At 37.9% G+C, this 22,803-nt stretch overlaps 1 protein-coding gene across 1 annotated transcript in view; it reads right to left on the bottom strand.

Annotated features, from left to right (window-relative positions):
• Nucleotides 1-15,101: 15,101 nt before the first annotated feature.
• Nucleotides 15,102-22,803, bottom strand: part of ROBO1 (roundabout guidance receptor 1) — a 482,076-nt gene continuing 474,374 nt past the window's right edge. The window contains exons 29-30 of the mRNA XM_058570690.1: nt 18,027-18,223; nt 15,102-16,774 (exon numbers count right to left, since the gene is read on the bottom strand). Coding sequence (XP_058426673.1) covers nt 16,760-16,774; nt 18,027-18,223 — 212 coding nt within the window. The 3' untranslated portion in view covers nt 15,102-16,759. The remainder of the gene's footprint in view (nt 16,775-18,026; nt 18,224-22,803) is intronic.

Below are 22,803 nucleotides of genomic sequence, written 5' to 3'. Positions count from 1 at the left end.
CAACTTGATTCATCCGTATATATTTACCGAGGGTGGACAGTAGACCTGACTTTGTTCTAGATACTGTGAACGAAACATACAATAGCCCCTGACCGCAAGGAGTTCTGCTCTAGAGGAGGGTGAGAACCAAGCAATCTCTCCCCACCCACAGCTTTGAATCACCTTACCTCCCCCATCACTTAGTTCCTACATTAATATGACTTTACCATTCCATTATCTTCTGTAGCAAAACGTTATATTCCAAGAGATTCTCACCCAGGTAAATAAATTTATTGTTCATTGTAGGAACTTTCCCAAAAGACCCATCAACTCTTCATTAGGAAATAGCGACAGTTTACACACTAAAACTCTTTGAGCTCTTTGCCTCAAAACTTGGGCCTTGCTGTATCCACCAATTCTAAACTGTTCCTTACCCAACCCTAATAAAGCCTACCCATCTCTTCCTGTATTGAAAGACTAGACCTAAACCAGATTTCAAAAGTCTTTATAGAATCCAAGCTTGCTTTTCTCTTCCAAGATGCTCCAACCTCTTTCAATGTAATGTTTTCTCTTACAACGGTAAGAATGAATTTGGCTCTGTTTTATCAATAGACTGTGTTGGTGACATTTGGGGAACCATTGTTTAAAGGGGAGTAGGCAAAAAATATCTGTATGGGTGCAGTTTCTTACTGTAGCACCGTCTACCAAAGAAACGAGGGAGAAGATTGTGAGGCAAAGGCTGGAGTGTGGCTGCAGATCAATGAGCAAAGAGCAAAGCAGTAGGTGTGAGATAGGAGACAGGTGGTATAGACACAGAGTAATAGATTTTTGTGAGTCATTGTAAGAACTTAGGCTTTCACTCTGCGTTGTGAAGCCATTGAAGGCTTTTGAGTAGAGTGGCAGTAGATCTGATTTACATCTAAACATGATTACACTGGCTTCTGGCTGGGGAGTAGGCTAGTGGAAGGGCTGGGGAGACCAGTTAGGAGGCAAATGCAATAGTCTAGGTGAGAAACAAAAGTGGCTGGATTGGAGAGGTGGAGGTGGATAGCAGTGGACATAGAAAAAAGAGGTCAGTGACCGGAAATATTTTACAGATAGAGCAGACAGAATTTGCTGACAGTATGTGTTTATGTCTGAAAGAAAGAGGCTTTACAAATTTCCCGTGTCAATTCTTGTTTACAGGCCAGGTAAGGTGAGGACAGAATTTGCCATTAGATTTTACAACATGGAGGTCATTGGTGATGACAAGATTCTCTCCTTTGACCAAACTTGAGTCAGGATTCTCTGAGTCATCCTTCTGATTGTGCCCCTAACCTCAGGCTCTTTCATTGGCAACTTTAGTCCAGTTTTAGCAAGAATCCTGGTTAGTGAAAATCCCCCATTCTTTATAGCTGATCAAATTCCTCACCTCTCACTCTCGGTATCTGATCACCCTTAGTATCTGATCAAATTCCTTATCTCTACCCTGGATATCTTATCACCGTGACCAGCCTTTAGCAAAAATCCTGTCCAGTAGGTTAGCTGGAATCCCCCTACCCCTGATGTTTCCTCTTAGTAATTTTCCATCCACTGATTCCCCACCTTGCTCCTTGGCTATAAATCCTTACTTGTCTTTGTTGGAACCAACATTGAGTTCTATGTCTCTCCCATACTACAAAACCCCATTGCAGGTTTTGTATAAGACCCCTGAATAAAGTCTGCCTTACCTTCTTTAACAAGTGTAAGAATAATTTTTTCTTTAACTGTGACTTTGGTAAAAGCTGTTTCAGGTGGTGGAGATAAAAGAGTTGATTGAAGTAGATTCAAGAGAAAATCGTTGAAGACAAATTGGAGAAAGCAAGCACAAACAACTTGTAAGGAAGCAAAGAGACGGGACAGTGGAGGGAGATATAGACCTTAGAGAGAATTTCAAGAATGAAGATATTGTAACATGCTTTTAAGCTTATCCTATATGAAAAATTTGATAATGAAAAGTAGAAAGGATGACAGTTACTGGATTGATTTCCTCCAAAGGAGAGAGGGGCTAGGTTCTAGTGGACGAGTTAAGGGACTGGCATTAAATTAGGGCATGGACAGTTCATCCATTTTAACAGGACTGAAAGCAGAATAAGTGGGTACTGATGCAGGTATGCTGGTAGTTGGTAAAGAATGTGGAAGAAATTCTCTTCTGGATTTTTTCTTAATTAAATAAGATCATTAGCTGAAAGTTTGCCCTCGTCATCCTTGGGAAGGATGAGTTGGTGGTTTGGGAAATAAGATGCTTGTCTTGGAGAGACAGAAGAGTGAAAGGACAAAGGAGATATCGCAGGACTGCCAAGAGTGGTTATAATGATAGATCATGGAATCTAAATGTGTCATGACAGAAAAAAGAATGTGAAGAGAGGAGGCTCCACTTGAGTAGGTGTTACTAACTTCTTATTTGGGGGAGCAGAGGCTGGGTATCTATTCTTTCCTGCCCAGATGGTGTATGGGTTTTCAAAATATTGTTACTCCCCTTTCCAAATCTCTTCAGAAGTGTGATAGCTTTTTTTTAAACGCTGCAAAAACAGGAGACCTCCTAATTCTTCACCTAGGACAGTAGATGTCTACTTATTCTACACTGACATAATTAAGAGACCCACTTCAGAGAGCAGTCCCACAATAAAGGATTTTCTCCTGGATATCCGTTTTTTACAGTCCATACTGAATACACCTGCCAACTTGATTCAATTTATATAATATGTATATATTTTTTGAGGACTTTATACTGGGCCTTGTTCTAGGCACTGTGAATAAAACTATAGTTCTTGTCCTCAAGGAGCTTTGATTTTGGTGGAAAGCAGATGGTTAACAAGGAAAATTCCAAAGGGATAATTCTGTGGAGAAAAATACAGCCTGGAACGAGAAAAGGAGTAGTGTGGGGGTGAGGTACAATTTTAAATAGAGTGGTCACAAAGGTCTTATTTAGACAACAAAGACTTGAAGAAAGGGAGTGAGTCATGGGGATGGGTAGAAGAGAGTGTATCAAGCTCAGGGAATAGCACATGCAAATGTCCAGAGACGGGAGCTCACCAGCTTTATTCTTGGAGCAGTAAGGAGACCATCAGACTGGAGACCGATTGTAGGTAATACATGTAAGAGGAAGGAGGGCTAGGGTGGCATTGCCTTTTTACTATGAGTGAGACAAGAGGCCAGGGAAGCTTTGAAGGAGAGGAATGGTGATCAAAACTACACTTTAAAAGGATCACTGAGAACACATGTTCCCTTACATTAGAAGGTTCTGAGGGTTTTTAGGTGGGCCAAAGTAACTCCAGAAAAAAGTCTAACGACAAAGGAAAACAAGATCTTTGAGAAATTGGGCTGGAGATGTTGGTTCAACCTCTAAGGTTTTGAGGAGTGAGCTATTTTAAGGTCAACATGTTACTAATTCCAGAAGCTTCATGGAATCCCGTCAAAAAAATGACCTATTTCCTTGACACTCAATATGAGAGGGCACCATGTTTTGGGTAGGTTCCTAGAGTGGCAGTAATGCCTGATAATTCATAAACAAATATGCAGGACTAGTGACAATACTGACACCATATGCCAAGAATGAATGGTGATATTAAACTTTCGTCCCCTGTTTTCTCTCTGGGAATTTCATGCTTAATCTCTTAATTTTATGCTTTTTTGGACTAAGTAATCTCCAGTAACTCTTGGATAATGTTAGGTGGTGAAAGACTAGAAATTCAACTGCCTGCAAGGGGATAGGGTCCTTGAGAAGTTAATTGTATAAAATATTGAAATATATTTGTTAAACTGGTAATGCAGTAAATTCAGGTGATACATTATAATGCATTTCATCATTCCACCAAAATTCTACTTTTTATATATACAAATCATTAACATAAATATATAAATAAATATAAATTATCAATAGAAAAAGTGGGAGCTTAGTATAATACTTATTACAGTCAAGTCTAGAACAAAGGACTTTTTATCTGTGTTTGGGTCCTGACCTAGTTTTGTGACCCTGAGCAAGACATAACCACCATGACTCTCCATTATCTCATATGCAAACTAATATATTTAATATTGTCTTGAAGATTATATTTTAAAATGTACTTGAAAATACATTGTAAACTGCAAAATTCCATAAAAATTGTAAAGAAGCAGGGAAATACTCTACAAGTTTTTAATTTCATGTTTTCTGTATTAAGCCTTTATCTCCACTAAAGGGAATTAAAAATTAGTATATTTTCTATTCCTATTTCTATTCATTTTTATTGCCTTGATGAAGTTAGAAATAAAGAATAAACAGATTAAAGGTAGGAAGAGACAGCAAGAGCAAAGATGATGGTTATAATCTAAGTGAATGATTTAGGTCCTGGTTATTAGCAGAAGAGTTGTTGCCTGAATTTAAGAATTTCATTCAAAAATCCCTACAGCTTCCCTGACACATGCAATCAAAGGGGAAGGAATATCACATTTCTTGTTTATAAAGTGAAACCTGAGAACCAGTGACTTGATATGAATGTTAGGGCGGCAGATTCTTTACAGCTGGACAATGTACTCCTAGGATCATTAAAGGTGATACTAGACATAGTACAAGGGTTTTGTTTATTATCATCCCATTTCAAAAACATCATCCTCCCCTCTCAAAACATATGCTGTTGCTTAAATGCCTGGCCACTCCTTTTATTTTCAGATCTTCTGTCTTCCTGTTTCCAAGTTTGTGGATTTCCTATTTGATAGAGACTTTTAAGCGGTCTGGTTATATACTGTTGTAACAAACCACCTCAAACTGACTGGCATAAGGTCACATCAATTTATTATGCTCATGGATTCTGTGGGTCAGAAATTCAAGACATAACTGGGATGGCTTGTCGGGATGTCTTCACAGCTGCTCCATGAAATCTGGGGCCCCAGCTGGGAAGTTGTAAGTGGCTAGGGGTGACTCAAAAGCTGAGGCTTGGACTCATCAGACTCCCATGACAGCACTAAGGCTGGGCTCAGTTGAGACTGCTGACCCACACAGGACCTTTCTAGGTGGCTAGGCTTTTTACAACATAACAACTGGGTTCTAAGAGTGAGTTTCTGCAGAGCAAATGTTCAAAGAACCAAGAGGAAACTGGATGGACTTTAGTGACTTAACTTCAGAAATCAGTAAGCCTACTTTGTTGGTTGAAACAGTCACAATCTTACATGATTCTAGGGGATTGGTCATAGACTTTGCCTCTTGCTGAAAGGGATGTCAAAGAGTTTGTAGTCATTTTTTAAAAGTCACCACATAGGGGCCGGCCCCATGGCGTAGGGGTTAAGTTCAGTGTGCTCTGCTTCGGCAGCCCAGGTTTGCGGGTTCGGATCCTGGGCACAGACATACACCGTTCATCAGCTATGTTGTGGCAGCAACCCACATTAAAAGTAGAGGATGTGGGGCTAGCCTGGTGGTGCAAGCGGTTAAGTGCACACGCTCCACTGCAGTGGCCTGGGGTTCGCCAGTTCAGATCCCGGGCGCACACCGATGCACCGCTTGTCAGGTCATGCTTTGGCAGTGTCCCATACAAAGTGGAGAAAGATGGGCATGGATGTTAGCCCAGGGCCAGTCTTCCTCAGCAAAAAAGAGGAGGATTGGCAGATGTTAGCTCAGGGCCAATCTTCCTCACACACACACAGAAAAAAAAGTAGAGGGAGATTGGCGCAGTTGTTAACTCAGGGCTAATCTTCCTCAAGCAAAAAGAGGAAGATTGGCAACAGATGTTAGCTCAGGGTGAATCTTCCTCAGCAAAAAAAAAAAATCACGACATAAACTATATATAAGAGGTAGAGACAGAGCACAGAGTAATTGCTAACTGTATGAGTAAGAATGTGTGTATTGTTTATTGTTGGTGCTCTCCAACGTCCATTCTCTTCAACAAAAAGCCCACATACTTTAGGGGTAACAGACCAATACACTCCAGTGGAAGACCTGACAGGTCTAAGGGAATCCAGGCATAAGCCATAGAGTACATGGTATTTTTCCGGTCACAGGATTGGTTCTCGAAAGACCATGTGTAACAATTTAGATCACTGGGATGCATTTTTAGAGAGTATTGAGTCTTCTTATTCTTGTCTCTTGACCTCTGAATATCATCATATGTGCCTCGAGGGTTGGTTTGTTAAGGCCTGGCCATCTTGATAGCAGCTAGAGAAAGAAAGCAACACGTGGAGTAAAGCAGAGATTCCAAGACAAATAGGATTGGATCCTTGATTGAGCCATATCTCTTCAGAGCCCTTTTATTGAACCTTTTCAGTTCCATTACACTATTAATTTATTTCATTGTTTAGCCACATTGAATTAGATTTTATGTGTTTTATATATGTGTGCAGAAGCATCATTACTAACTCTGTCTATATGAAAGAGAGAAATTAAATATAAAAGAAAACAATTTAATCCCAAATCCTCTTGATATTTTTTATCAGTTAATCCTTTTATGTTTTTATTGGTTAATTCTTTAAATTTGTGTGATTCTAAAATTATTTTAATTGGAGAATGATGGAAACTGGTCAAAAAAACAAACAAACAAATAATCCAAATCACCATCCTCAAACATAATTAAGAATTAGTCTTTGGGCTCATCTAAATCTATTTTAATTTTTTTTTTTTTTTTTTTGGTGAGGAGGATTAGCCCTGAGCTAACATCTGTTGCTGAGGAAGATTGGCCCTGGGCTAACATCCGTGCCTGTCTTCCTCTACTTTATATGTGGGATGCCTCTCACAGCATGGCTTGATAAGTGGTGCGTAGGTCCACTCCCAGGATCCGAACCTGTGAACCCCGGGCTGCCAAAGTGGAGCACACGAATTTAACCACAATGCTACTGGGCTGGCCCCTAAATCTATGCTAATTTTAAAATATATTCCACCTGCATTTTTTTTTAAGTAAAAGGAAGTACAATTTTGAGACGACCCAAGCTTTATATGTTGTAAATGAATTGATGACTTCCTTTTCAGCCTTCATAATCCAGACAAAACATCTCTTCAATTCCTCTTTAGAGTTTCAACATGCTCCTTTATTGCCATGTACTGTGGTCTGAATGTTTGTGTCCCCTCAAAATTCATATGTTGAAACCTGGCTCTCAGAGATGAGGCCTGTAGGAGGTGATTAGGTCATGAGGGTGGAGCCCTCATGAATAAAATTAGTGCCCTTATAAAAGAGACCTCAGAGAGCTCCCTTTCCCTTCTGCCATATGAGGACACATCAAAAAGACGGCTGTCTATAAACCAAGAAGTAGGCTGTCACCAGACGCTGAATCTGCAGGCACCTTGTTTTTCTACTTTGCAGCCTCCAGAACTGTGAGGAAAAAATTTCTGTTGTTTATAAGCCACCTAGTCCAAGGTATTTTTGTTATGGCAGCCTGAATTGACTAATACACAGTGTAAATACTTCTATTACATGGTTCACACTTTGTTGTGTGTGTGTGTTTTCCTCCCAATACATCGTGAGCACTTCTAGAATTTATTCATCTTTGTTCTTAGCACAAAGTAGATGCTCAGTAGACTGCTGAATCAATGAATGAATGCTTAGATTGAAATCAGGGGAGGGAGCCTGAGTAAAAGTTTACAAGTAACTTAATCAAATTCTTTTGATTACCTTGTAGAGGGTGACTAATTTTTTCAGGATAGTCTGGTAGTCATATTTTTGGCACCATATTATATAGCAGGAAAAGAAATCAAGTTTATTCAAAATGATTGTTTAATTATGCACACTTCAAACATGTGAGGCTTAATTAACAATGGTTGATAGTAAATCAACCAGATACAATATATTACCTTCTGAATATATGCTAATCCTATGCATAGGTGCATTATTAGTCTAAGTAATTTATTTTTTTTCTTGACTTATATTTCCCCAAAGTATTCAAGCATTCAAAATGGTAAGGTATTACTTACTATAAATGTCTTAGCCCATTTGAAAAAGACAGATTTAAAAAAAAAAAAGTTAAAACCTCTTCAAAAGATTCCTGTTTCCCATAGAGAAGCAGAAGGGGAGCAATGCAATTGCTGGGTTAGGCAAGCAATGAAAAATACTGACTTAAAAAGCAAGGCTGTATGACCTTGAACAACTTCTCAAGTCTCTTCTGATAAAATAAAGGTACACGTACTTGGAAAGTTAAGTTGCCTTTAAATCAAATTGTTAAACTCCTTTAGTATTGGGAATGTTAGTATGGATTCCGTATCTTATATACGTATAAACGCACAGTTGCTATGCTTTGGAAATTATCATTTATAATTTCTTATTTCTAAAAGTGGTCTTTGGAAATCTAAGCAATATTTTGAGATTTATATATTAATTAAAGACAATAGAGCTTTTAGATATTTTGCGGCCTCAGCTCCTTTAGCATCTATTCATCCGTTTCCCCGCTCCCAACACAGACATCATGTTTTTCCCATTTCAGTTATAATTAACTCAAGAAAGGAAGTTGAGTATTGTTTCTAAAGTTTATTAACTGGATTCTCATTCCTGAGGGGCAGTTTTAGTTTCTGGAATGAGCTCTAGACTTGAAGTTGGATTTGTAGCCACACTTTGTTTATATCTCCCTATTGAGAGTTCCAGCATATTTCTTAAGTCTTTTAAAATCTTGCTTTTCTTATCTGTCCAAAGGGATTAGGCCTAGCCATTTCAAACCAAATTTGGCAAAAATTCCATCTGATTACATATTTAAATCATAGCAGGTACACAATAAATGACTCATTTTTTCCCATAATCTATTTATTTATAATTTATTTTCTATGGTATTCCCCACAGTAGCTACTCCAAATGCCTTTCACTTCCCAAGTCCTTACTGACATGTTGCATAATTTTGTCTTGAAGACAGAATTCATATAAAGAACGATTAACTTAATTTGCTCTATCACTGTCTCCCCCAAATCATAGACACACACATAAACACACACAAAATGAAGAGGCCTTTAGAGATGATGTACACATAACCTTTACAGAGAACAAGTAGATACAACATTGCAAATATAGTATCTAAACTCCCATAATGTGAAAAACATACACAGTCTATTATAGGCATTCCATATAAAAACTCAGGTTTTTATTAGGCTAGTTTAAAAGTATGCCCTTTCAGACTATGTTCAGGGCTCCCCTAGTGTGGTGGCCAGGGCAAATACTTCTGCAAGGCCCCTGTTTATAAATACAATTTAAGTCACTCCAAATCACACACATCAGCAGCATTTTGGCAGCCCAAGATCACTCAATCTTATGAAAGAAATATGCCAGCCAGTGTGAGCAATCCACTAACGAGGCCACCCTCCTGGAACCAGGAAGCCAGTTACAGGGCCCCAGGAGGACCCCATAGACACTAATGTGAATTCTGGGACTCCTTGGGTATTGACCTCACAAAGGGGTCAACATTGGTCCCAGCACACAGCCTTGAGGGCACTGCCTGCCCTGCCCAGACTCAGGCACCGGAGGAGGATTTAAAAAGTTTCAAGGAAGGCACTCCCAAGTGCAGGAGACCGCTGAGTGCAGGGTGGGGACAGAAGCCTTAGCTGTCCAGGTTACTTTTGTTACTTTCTGAAGCTGAGAAGGTTACAGAAGTCACTTAAGCGAGAGGTGTTGAAAGCTCTGCTTTACTCCAAGTTGAAGAGCTCAGAGCTTATCCCAAATGGAAGAAGAATTTCTAAAACCTCCAATACGTGGAGTTAGTGATTATGCCAAAGATCTAACTGAAAAAAAGGTACCAAATCCATAAATATTTTGAGCCCAATTTATTTAAGGCAATGGGCTTTATAAATGTTGCAATATTTCATCAAACGTAAGACTCCATTGATTGTAAGAGCTTTATGTGCCACTGTGAAAATGTTACCAATTGTAGTTATAATACAGCTTCTCGGTGATAGTCTGGAGGGACACACAAATTGGTTACATCATCCTCAACTTTGCTCAAAATTTCTTTCATGTTATTCTGAGGGATTTGACAACTTTGCATTCATTTCACTGTGTGTGTGTGTGTGTGTGTGTGTGTGTATTATAAGGCACAACTTTAATTATGGTGGATACTTTTTTAGGTACTGTGAAGCCTATTGCTTTGCTAGAAAATGTACAGTTGTAGTTATTCTAATGATCCAATTCATGCCTCACTGCTGTTTCCCTACCTTTTTGCTTTTGTTTTGTTTCAGTGCTGACGATTAAAAATTTTCAAAACATGTGAAGTATCAGATAAACTCAACACCTATATTACCAACAATTGATAATTGGTAAGAACTCCACCAACGTGAAAATAACATGAATACCTATGACTAATTTGCTACGTGCACAGCATAAAAGAAAATTTATCTTGAATTTGGAAAAAGGTAAATTGATGATTGCTTGATGTTTGATACAATGCTGAAACATTTCCCAACATTCCTGCTTGTAGCATATGGTTTTGAGGACTTCATTGTGGCAGACAGTTGCCTTTGAGCTTAGATCCATCTTATCATGGCACCGTCCCATCTCAAACACCAGCCACGTGCATGTCCACTTTCTGCCTCAGAGTCTCCCACTGGGTTGGCTCCTAGTGTTTGAAAAATAAATCCCCCATCCCACTAGCAACCTGCAACCAATGGGGGACGAGAAGCAAACTGATAATGTTCCCGGCTCCCGTCCTGCGGAGGCATTTATGTATGCTTCTCGGAGGAGCCAGTAGAGCTCCCCTGGAGGCACCTTCGCTGACTTCCAAGGACCTACATTGACTTCTCTCATTCCCCTCCCACTCTCTCTCCCACCTCGCAAATAAACTGCACCCAAGTCTTTGTCACAGGTTCTGCCTCTGGGGAAACACAGAGAAGACTAAGTCACTGTTTGACCCTCACCTGATTCTTTTAGGGGAATGTAAATTATCAAAGTATATTTTTAACTAATTGTAAATGATAAAGGTGCAGATTTCATGTGGCTCTGAAGGTTAGTGATTATTTAACCTAAAGAAAAGATAGGTGTTATGATTCTCTAGGTTAGCAGAGATATTAATATCGTGCTTGTATTGCCCTGTGGAAAGTTAACCAACCTAGCAATCATCTTTAAGTTCCTTCCATGACTGTTCTTCAAATGCTCTGTCTTCCTGCTGATTCTCTTATTCATGAGGTAAACAAAGTTTGACACATGCTCACTGTTTGTATGAGACATGTTTTTTACAGTAGGCAATAAAAACTACATCATGACTGTTGCCTGGCTGAAAGTGATTGTAAGACACAATTGTAAGATTCATTCTAGTTTCAGACATGTAACAGTGAAACTTATGCTTGGTTTGTTAGGTAGTGGTTTTAGAGTTTTTTTTTTTTTTTTTAACATAGAATTACCTGGGATTGTCTCAGAAATGCAAATTACTAGGCCTCACCTCCTGGGACTCTGATTTAGCAGGATCAGGACAGGAATCAGGAATTGACATTTATAACCAGAAGACAGATATCCATGGACATCACTTTGAGAAACAGAGGTTTAGCACCTCTGGAGAACAGGTATCTTTTTGAAAATATTTTTTCACTATTCATTTGTTGTCTTCTCTCTCACTATCATTCAAAACAGGGACTAAGAGAAAGAGAGAAAGTAAGACAATTTAATTTTCTAAACTACTTCAATAGTACTCAAAGCGCTAATTAATTAGTCTAATTTGCTCTTAAGAATGACAAGACATTTTAGTAATAAAGGATTGTCTCCTTTTTGAAGAATAAAGCAACTTTTGTTTTCTCATGCAACTTTTGAAAGAAACATCTAAAAAAGGTTCAGGTTTTGATTAAAAAGTCAATTTATTAACTCAAAATAATTTTTTGTATTTCTAATGTGAGCAAATCTTTTTAAGCCCAAGATCTCTAATTTCTTACATTCCATTTCCATATATTCTACATTTTTGTTAATTGTGTATTAATTTCTTTAAACCACAAATTCAGAATTTTACAGCTGGCACACAGGTGCTAGGCAAACAGTTCAGTTTTGGCAGTGTTGGCATCTGTCTTCGTAGTGTTATTTGAATATTTCATGTTTCGTCATTTTATATAAATGAAGGAATAACAAAAATTAAAATGCTGATGAAAATGATATGTCTGGGGCAGAAACGGCAGTTAGTTGGTGTTACAGACAAAATGTCGCAGGTGGAGTATGTTCATATATGGAAAAATCTTGAGCAGGGGGACCAAAATAGAACTAAATTTAGGGATCTAAAACCAGAAGTTCCTTAAGGCTCTTGGTTGGGACTCTTGCTAGACTCCTTGAGGAAAAGAAAGAGGTCAATGTCCATCTTTCTCTAGGGAAAACTTCCCTAAAATGTTTTAACACTAAAGTGATCTTTACAATCCCACACTCAATATTCAGTTTATTCTGTTGCCAAATCCCTCATCCTTCAACCTAAATTTAAATTTCTCTCTGTTCAATTCTCTTGAAATAAGCTGAGAAAACTAGAATTTGAGAAAAATTTCTATTTTTAAAGTGTAACCTCTGTTTTTAATGTTCTCTTTAATCATATGCTTTTGTAGCAAGATCATATTTTGAAATATTAACGGACATTGCACCTGTTACAAGCTATTTCCTGCTATCCCACCCCACTTCAGGCAGCAGAGAGGGCTCTTTCTATACACTGTCTTCAGATGGTTACCAGAGAAATGCCAAGGGATGGTTACCACAGAAAAGCAGTTCTCTTGGGTTTCAAAATAGATTCTTGAAATAAATTCTTGAACTAGCAGAATGAAGGCTGAGTTGCAAGAGCTGAGTCTTGCAAACCAAGGACCTGGCATGCAAGCAACATACATAATAGCTTCTCTCTCTCCCTCCTTGTATCTCTTCCTCTCTTCCTCCTTTCCTCTCCCTCTCTCCCGCTCTCTCTCCCTCTTCCTTTCTCCCTCCCCCTCCATCTCACTGGGAAGAGAGAATTAAACGTGAGGTGAGGGAATTAAATATGGTGAGTGTGTCACTGAGGTTTCTGATTCCTGTGCCTCTCACTTTCTAGTCAAGTAGGGTTTGGGGAATCTGAAAGGAAAGCAACACATACAGTACCTTCCAGTTCAACACCAGAGAGGCAGCAGGTATTGGCCGAGAAGTATTGAGCACTTACAATATACTTTACATATATCAACTCATTTAATCCGAAATCCTTGTAAGGTAGTATTATTAATATCACCATTTTATGATTAAGGCACAGATTCATTAAGTAACTTTCCCATGGTTACACAGCTGATAATCTGAGGAACCAAGTCTCAAGCCCTGGTAGTCTGGATCCAGAATCAAGGCTTGTTTCTTCCAAACTGCAGAAGTAGCCATCATCCCTCCCCCAATACACGCACAGTCCAAATGTGGTAAGTTGTCAAGGAGACCCAGTGGTATCCTGTGAGGCCCTGAAGAAGGGCCCCCAAACTCAAGTCTACGGATCCCAGCATGGCACAGAAAAGCATACAAAATTCCCATTCCCTGCTCCCTACACCCAACCTACATCAAAGGGCTTAGACATATTAGGAGAAGATCAATGGATGATAAGGGGCATGGAGGTTGGGGAGAAGATGATGAAGAGTTCCGACAAATGAAGACCATTGGGAATTTGGACAACAGCAATGATGCCAAAAGCCCCTACTACTCAACTCCTTATACTTTCTACACATGAAGACAGCCTCTGGAATTAGACACCACCCTGCAGAGAGGGAAGGGAGGAGAAAATCCAGACTCTGTATCTGAAATGACCAAGAAAGTCAGAAATGATTGAGCTCACCTGGAACTAAGATGATATTTTTCTGCCACTAAGCAGAACAATAGACTGAAATAGACACTAAGTCCGGTTATTCAGAACTCAGGTGACATGCTTGTACACTTAAATTGTGAAATACATGCTGAAAATACCATATCACCACCCATTGTGTGGCCCTCAGGAATTCAAAAGCAAGGAAACAAAAACACCAAGAATTTATTCCACAATTAGGTATTTCACAGTGCATTTTACTCACTGGAAATGGAACCACCCCCATCCTTGTACCACATTTATTCTTTGACTTTTTTTTTTCTAACTCTTTGCAAGTTTTTAGGAAAAAACTGTGTGTGAAAAGTGGGGATAGCATGAGTGCAATGAATTTCAGTCCATATACACAATATCTTGTATTGGTTTGGGGTTTACAGAGTCCAAGTCACATACATTAACTCAATAAATCATGACAACAGCTCCATGAGGTAGGTATTATTGAATTTACAGGTGAAGTACCTGAGACTTAGAGGTTAAGTAACATGTCCAAGAAAACATAGCCCGTGACAAAACTGGGACTCAAACCCAGTCCCTCTGATACACATAATTTGTATGCATATCACATGCTACAAATAAAGAGAGAGACTAACTTATAGTCAACTTACCAAGAGAAAAAGAAAAATTAGGCCATTAAACATGTCTCTCCAATTTTTTCCTGGAAATAGCTTGGAAACTGATTTCTTGACCTATGGACCTGTTCATCTCTAAGTAGATGCTGGTGATGACTTCATTTTTGTAAAATTAAATTTCAAATTATACCCCCTTTTTAAAAAAAATTTTCCCCAGATTTTCAACTTGTGATCAACACAAAATTTAGCTATATATGTCATAGGAAAAAAACCTCCACTAGATTCTATTGCTCTTGGCACTTCTAAGACATGATGCCCATCTCATCCATCCAAAGTTGAATACTTAAATAAGCTGACTTGAATGAACAATAATGTGCAACCTGGTTATGATAGGTATTGCACTGTCAAAATTTCACATGAATTTGTAACAGGAAAGCAGATAGTTACTGATAAATATTTTGGATTTATATAATTTTCTTGTTGACAGAACGTAAGTGGTCCAAACCTTACAAATCAGATTTATCATAGCTGAATCCTAATTATTTCAGAAACAGGTTAACTGAAATTCAGATACACATACATAAACATTTTAGTACATCCTTAATATTCAAAGTTATTCTCTGATCAAATGACTAACTTTTAGGTTTTGATTCATCTTACATCTTTAATTTCAGCGGAGTAAAATGAGAATTTTTCCTTACAAGTAAAACCTGGCTATTCATAAAACAGAATTTTTACTCATCTGATAATATACTGGTGAAATGTTAAGACAGCACAACTTTGTGATTAAATGGAATAAATTTGATCACACAATGAAAAGAAAAGAAATCAACACAAGAAAGAATGATGTATTTGAGAACATTTTTAATAAATAATGTGACAAAATTACTTTTCTGATTATTGGATTTTCAGTATGCAAAATTATGGCTAAAAATAAGAGGCTTCTTACATGAACATAATGAAAACATTAATCACATGGATTGTTCCCTTAGTACTGCACACCCTTTCTATGTAACTTTCAAATCATCTAAGTGAACACGTTTAGTTTTTGGTGAACACCAGCTTTTTTTTTGTGGTTCAGCTTTGTTTGGCTTCGTTTTCCAGTGGGGTCAGGCCTGATACCTGTGTATGAATAAATGTACATTTTTTTCTTCAAATAGCACCAATTATAAAGTCAATGAAATTTATATAACAACAAAAAAGGATCATAAAAATCTACTGTCAGAGGGCATCATTTGGCAATTTCAAAGCACAGAATGCCTCTATTTGAGCTTATAAGGAAATCTTGTAAGTTTCAACATTGGCCACAACAAACTCAAGCCTTTTTTCTTTAAGTCCAAGAAAAGCAAAGAACCACTGGGTTCATGGCCCACAATAAAGTATGCACGCTACTTCACCATCTGTCATCATTCAAATATTCCAAATACAAACATAGAGCATTAACAAAACAGGTTAAAAACGCTTCTCAACATTTTTTTCAATAAGACAAAAAAGGTTAATAGTTACAATGGTTTACAAATAAAGTTTAGTGATTGTGCTTTTAAAACCAAAAAAAAAAAAAAAAAAGATTAAAAACAGTGCATTACAAAAACAAAAATCAAACTTCCTTAAGTGGCACTTCTGCAAGTTGAACTGACACTACCAGAAGAAATTTAGGCCAGTTAAGATAGGGATGTCCTTATTCAATCGGTGGTTAAAAACATCCATTTGTTTGTAAGATGTGTTTGTAATTGCTTTTTGATTGAAAAATAGAACAAAGTTTTTGCTAGGTTTACTTATGACAATGACTAGACAACCAGAGATCCAACTGGCTTACCCCTACTTATCCAAAAGTACATTTCCAATAAGAATATACTTCAATGATTGAAATGAAGACAAAATAAAGTACCACCAGGGGTTGCAAAGAGTATATATTTACAATGTTTCTACCCCATTCAAATTGATTGTGGTTGTCCTGTATTTGTTATATTTTTATTTTCCCCCAGCAGAGGGTGGTATGAAATACTGATTTTAAAATCATGTTAAAAATGAAGTATGTTTTAATTCGCATTAGCAGTTGGTTATATAAAAATTATATCTTGAGAGCCCTTGGCATGAGGTTGATTAATCAACTTTGCATCTTTGATCAATATTTTGCTGTAAATTGGCTTGATACATAAGCAGTGCAATGCCATATCTCAGGGACAAAAAAGCAAAAGAACTGTTTTGTTCTCTCCTGCTGGCTGATGACAAGCAAGAAGTCAAATACTTCCTTGCTGGAAGTAAGGTGTAATGGTTTGTTCCAACAGTGAGGGGAATAGGGAGGTTCTTCAGAGGGATAGGAATCAAACAACAACAATAAAGCCCCGATAAAATTTAAAAAATGGTATTCCAATAAGAGGAATAAAAACGACAATTTGTACACTCTGATTGCACTGAACATTTTATCTGGCATCATGTGTCATCAGACATGAGGCATCTTGAGTGACCATTTTCATATTAGATCTCACAAGCCTCTCTGGTTGTCTTCAGCTTTCAGTTTCCTGTAAGAGATAAGTTATTGTTAAATGTGAAAATAAATCTTACAGTATTATCTTATATTTACATTTATTTAAATGTCTTTAATCTTACAGTTCACGTTTCTTCATTCATTCACTGGCAAACATTGGAAAGTGCTCACGGCAACTAATTCATTTGTCAACTTTAGTTGGTTTTGATAGCAAATCCAATAGTTCTCTAACAAGTACCAAACTGTGGTACTCGGTGTCGGGGGGTGTGGCGCAGGGGAGAGAGGAGCAGGGGTAGGCTGAGTTCTCTCCTCCCCACAGCCCCAACTCAACATCAAAGCTCAACTTGTATTGGCTTTAAATATTAGAGTTGTCTACAATAACTTTTCATTCCCTGAAAAGGCTCTTCTACTTAAAAACAAAAAAACAAAAAAAAAAAACTTGAAAAACAACTCCTCTAACAGCATTTGCAGGACGAAAGTCTTCTTATTCCAAACCTCAAAATCAAAACACATTGGGCATTATAGAAAATTCAATTAGACATAATTACTTATAATTTTTTATTTTCTATTATAAAAGTTCAACACTAACAACCTACTTGAGATTACACATATTTGTAAGAAGAGAAATTTGTCATCAACTTGTTTTTTTTTTTAATGGAGAAAACACAATCTTAAAAATGGAAGGTGATTTTATAATAGGTTATGATTGACTGTCAATTCTATCTCATATCCCTATCTATAGATTCCAACAAAGGAATTTATCTTCGACTCAAGAAGTGTTCTCCTCCACCTGGGAAGGTCAGTGTCAAGTACCAGGTCCCCATTTTCAGAAGACTGAAGGTGGAAAATAGTTGGCCAACTCAGTCAGATTAACCCCAGTGATCACTAGGGTGGCAGATAACACAGACAGAACACTCTCACTCCCATCATATAACTGCCACCTTACAGGATTTTTATAACCTACTATAATACTATGAATTATAATTATCTAGATCAATAGTTCTTATTTCCTATCAACACATTTGCCATATAAATTTCTTATCTGAATATGTGCATATGAATATGAACCCTAGATCTAAAAAGAAACTGTTATCACCATTTAAAACTTTGGAACACATGTCAAAAAAAAATTATTAAATTATCAGAATTTCAGTTGCTGGCATCACTGACATTACAGTTTGGGATAAAACAGTAACATTTCTGTAGACTGATGGATGTTCTTAACTTGGAGGCTGATATAGCAACCAGTCTAATGTTGGCAAACTTGAAAAAAAAATTATAGGTACCTCTAATTCTTCATTATTATCTTCTCCTCTTTCATATCCTCCAAGAACTTGCATTTCTGCAATATTTCTTCGACCTACATTTGCTTGTTCTCTTTGTCTGCCTCCTGATCCTCTTGATGACATTGAGCTTGAAGAACTAGGATCTCTGGGATTATTTGATGTCGGAAAAGTAGGTCTACAGTAAGGTAGAATATCCTCTGTGTAATGAAATATAATAAGTGTGTTTGAACATCATTGTACATTTTCATTGTATAATGTGTCACTCATATCTATAATTCTCAACAGGGGAGCATGAGTGTTTCTGAGGAATAAATGAGGACATTTTATAACAATAATGAATAAGGCAGCACTGTCTTTTGAAAATAAAAATAAGACGTTGTTTTCCTAGTAGCGATTGGAATTTAGGTTGATTTCACTCATAAACTCTTGTCCACCTCAAAATCACTCGGGACCAACATCATTGAAAGAGGTAAACCAAACCTGGAGTCAGACTTGGCTTCCAGTTCTATCCTTCACTATGTTATCTCTGATTATTTTAGGCTTCAGTTTCCACTTTTCTAAAAAATTGGTAATAGTATCCACACCCAGAGGAGCTCCTAATGTGGATGTGAAAACAGATGAGACATTAAATCTCTATGTAAACTATGAAGGATTATTATAAGGCATTGATAGAAACAAAGCCCAGTCTCCTTGAACTACCAAAACAGAGCCAATCCGGAGTTTGCTTCCCAGACACCAAGATGTCAAGCTCCATTGCATATCACGTTTATATTGTGGAACCCTGAATCTCAGAAGCCTGCCTTTATCACTAGCTTCAAAAAACAAGGCACTCCAGTTAACTGGCATCTCCTGAATTTCTATCTCCATACTGGTTTAAATTTGGTGCTGCTTCTATTGATGCATCCTCCAACTGCTCACTTCTCTCTAAAGCCTGTCCACTCTATCCACTGGACATCAAACACATAAAAAAACCAACTCTTCTACATGTGGTTTTGTTTTCTTCCCCTAAATTCTTCTTCTACTGTCCCCATTGCCTGAATGAAATCTGATTTCCCTTGAAGCTTCCACTGAAGTTCTCTCCAGTGGAAGGAGGAAGGCTTGCCTCTAGCTCACTAACACTAGCTCTAAATCATTGCTTCTCCACCCTTACACAAAAACATTCTCCTCCTGTGAGGGACAAGCAAACTACTTCTGTAGCCTGTATAGCCCTCCTTGATGGCACCTTTCTCCTTCCATTCTACTCATCACAACTTTCACTCCTGACCCAGACTTCTGACTCGCTGGGGTTTCACAGTCCATGAAGACCATCACTTTTCGCGTGTGTGTGTGAGGAAAATTAGCCCTGAGCTAATACCTGTTGCCAATCCTCCTCTTTTTTGCTGAGAAAGATTGGCCCTGGACTAACATCCGTGCCCATTTTCCTCTATTTTATGTGAGATGCCTACTACAGTGTGGCTTGATAAGTGGCGTGTAGGTCCACGCCTGGGATCCAAACCTGCGAACCCCGGACCGCCAGAAGTGGAGTACCACTTCTGGAGTAACCACTACGCCACTGGGCCAGCCCCTAAAGACCAGTACTTTTGAACCCTAGCTTCATAGCACTTGGTCTCCTGTGACCTTCATCTTCTGTCCCTGCTTCATCAATATTTCTCTATTTTTTTTTTTTTTTTTTTCAGGGAAAGATTCACCCTGAGCTAACATCCGTTGCCAATCTTCCTTTTTTTTTCTCCTCCCCATTGTATATCCTAGTTGTAAGTCTTTCTAATTCTTCTGTGTGAGCTGCTGCCACAGCATGGCAACTGACAGACAGGTGGTGCGGTTCTGCCGCTGGGAAGCCAATCTGGGCTGCCAAAGTGGTCAGCACTGAACTTTAACCACTAAGCCATCAGGGCTGGCTCTCTATTGATTTTAGTTTTTGACAAACTACAATATGATAAAATCTCTCTCTTGCTAAAAACTTTCCCCTTAAGCCTGTGCTCTACATGAATCAATACCTTCTTTCTCTCCTCCCTGCTCAGCAAAGCTTTTTGAAAAGCAATTTGGACTCAATATTGGTAGTCACAACTCCCATTCACTCTGCAGCCCACTGAAATCTACTTATGCACACATTACTACAGTGAAACTGAGAAAATTCACTGTTGACTTTGATAAGGCTAACCATCTTTCAGTCCTTATGTCTCTGGACTTCTCACTGCCCTTAATCTGGAAACCACTATCAATCTAAACATTACTACTCTCTTAGCTTCTAGTTCTCCTTCCTTCTTGGCCAGCCTTCTCTGGGCTCTTCTTAAGCAGTGTCTTATAATTTGATGCCCTGCAGGTTTCTGTATAGCCCAGTGTTTATATATGCTTTTATATATATATAATTTTATACATATATACTTTTATATATATATATATAAATTTTTTTCCACTCACCCTGGGTGATTTCATCCACTCTTACAGGTTGTAACCTTTTCTAGAATATAACTGTCAAGAGGGCAGGTATTTTCCTCTGCTTTGTGTACTGATATACTCTCACTTGACACACAGCAGATCATCAATAAATAGTTTTGGATGAATGGATAAGTGGCTTTAACTACTATTTTATCATGATGGATCATTTATTTATATTTCCAACTCCTGAACTATGCTTAATTGAACACTTTCTCTTGAGTGTCCCTCAAACTCAACATGTCGAACATTGATTTCACCAAGTTCCACTCCTCTGAGATTTCTTCCCCCTCTGTATTCCCTAATATAGCTAATGATATCACTAATCATTAAGACACCCAAGATAGAAAGCTGGAATTATTTTAGAGTCTTCCCTCCCTTCCAACAACCTTCCCATCCCCCTTAAATGTATCTTTTCCACATATTCAAATATATAAGAGGTAAGGCTGATTTTAACTCTAAAGAGTTTCTTGAATTTTCCCACTAACTCATTACTGCTCCCATAGCTTGGTTTATACTCTCTACATCTCTTGTCTGGGGATTATAGTATCTTCTAACAGGTCTCCGCCTCTTAAGTTATTCCCCTCTAAACTGTCTTCATTCAGCAACCCTCTTCTTAACAGGAACTACAGGCTCTCTGTGACTTAAGCTTACATTTACCTCAAGAGCTCCATCTTTGACAACCTTTACTATCTAATAATACTGAATTTCTTATAGTCGCCTAAATGTACCTCACAGCTTTTCATTTTCAGATTTTCTCTGCCAGAACAATCTATCCATTCTTCTTACCTGAGCTAAATTCCACTCATCCTGAACACTCACCTTATGTGTCATTACCACCAGAAAAAATCAAGAAGTCTTTCTTTACATTACATCTCCCACAAGACTGGGCTAATTGTCCCTTCTCTGGACTCTCCAGTATCATGGAACCATGAAGGTTATACCAAATACAAATATATCTGTGAATTTATAGATTATCTGCCTGTCTCTCTGACTATAAGCTCCTTGAGGTCAAGGTTCATGCTTATACATAAATCTCAGGACTAGTAGAATACTTAATAACACAGTAGGTGTTTGATATATGTGGAAATAAATTGAACTAATTGAGGTAAATGTCAGCAAAAAGATCAAACATTCAAGTCTAGAAGACCACTCTCTTTAATTAAAAATAACCATTTGTTACACGTTAATCAGGGTGCCTCTTTCATTATAAATAATGTAAGTTGAATTATGAAGATGAAAAATATGCAATGCATAGAAATGATAATTTAATGACACATACACACAGGGTTATGGTTCAAATAAAACTTTGGGAAAGCAAGACATATAAAACAATAACTGATGAGTTATCTCAGTGCTTTTCATGGAATAGGGTTCCTTATTTCTAAATTAAAGAGTCTATTCTTGGTTCTTTAGTTAGAAATATTTTTTATAACACAAAGGACAACTTATTAAACTTCTGAAGATTGATAAAAATAATTTCATCTCTTTGCTCTAATTCTGCCTACACTAAGACCTTTCCAGATTTGCAAAATTTTCTCTTGAAGAATCCCACTTATTTTGGAGGAAGCTTGCTTGTGAGCAGCAAATTGGTCCATACTTTCAGGCCATATATAAACTTCATAGTTTACATCATGACATTCTATTTATGAATCACTACTTAGAGTTTAGTCACATGAGTCAAAATTTCAGATCACCTTTAGCTTAACTGATAAAAATCAGCTAAGTTTTTCAAACTCTAGATTGTGGTGATGTCACCAAGGACTTTGTGGTCATATAGTGGAGGCATCTGTCTGAAATGCACAGATTTACTTCACTTGAAATGCACAGATCACTTCACTGCTGAGTGCGTGCCTGGATTGGGAGCTCAGGCTTCCAACACAGAACAAAGTGAAACTGTCCTTCATGTTGAAACGAGGTTGCTGATGACTAGATGTCCAATAAACAGAACAGTAGATTGATGTCTAATCTTACCAAAATATATCTATTAAAATACAGTAGTCGTTAAAATGCACTGACAGCCTTCTGAGATTCATTTGTCTATCACTCTTTCCTGACTCCTTCATCCGTCATCTTCCTTTTCTTGTATCTCTTCTTCCTAAACATTTCTACTGATTCTGCCTTCTTGTCAAACCCTATCCCAACCTCTCCTCCTCCTCCCGAGCGCTGAAAAGAACCTATACTCCTCACCTCCCTTCTATAACTTCCATTCACTTTCCAAGCCCCTACAGTCTGGATTCTATTCTGACTACTATACTAACAACAGTTCTTCTGAATACCAACCACAAATAACATTTTACAAAATCTTTGGGTGTCCTTCCACCCCCACCCCCATTCACACCCA

This window comes from Diceros bicornis, chromosome 27, assembly GCF_020826845.1.
Source record: "Diceros bicornis minor isolate mBicDic1 chromosome 27, mDicBic1.mat.cur, whole genome shotgun sequence".
In the NCBI taxonomy this organism is placed as follows: domain Eukaryota; kingdom Metazoa; phylum Chordata; class Mammalia; order Perissodactyla; family Rhinocerotidae; genus Diceros; species Diceros bicornis.
The sequence above is the reverse complement of the archived record's forward strand: the minus strand, read 5'-3'. Positions and strand labels throughout refer to the sequence as shown.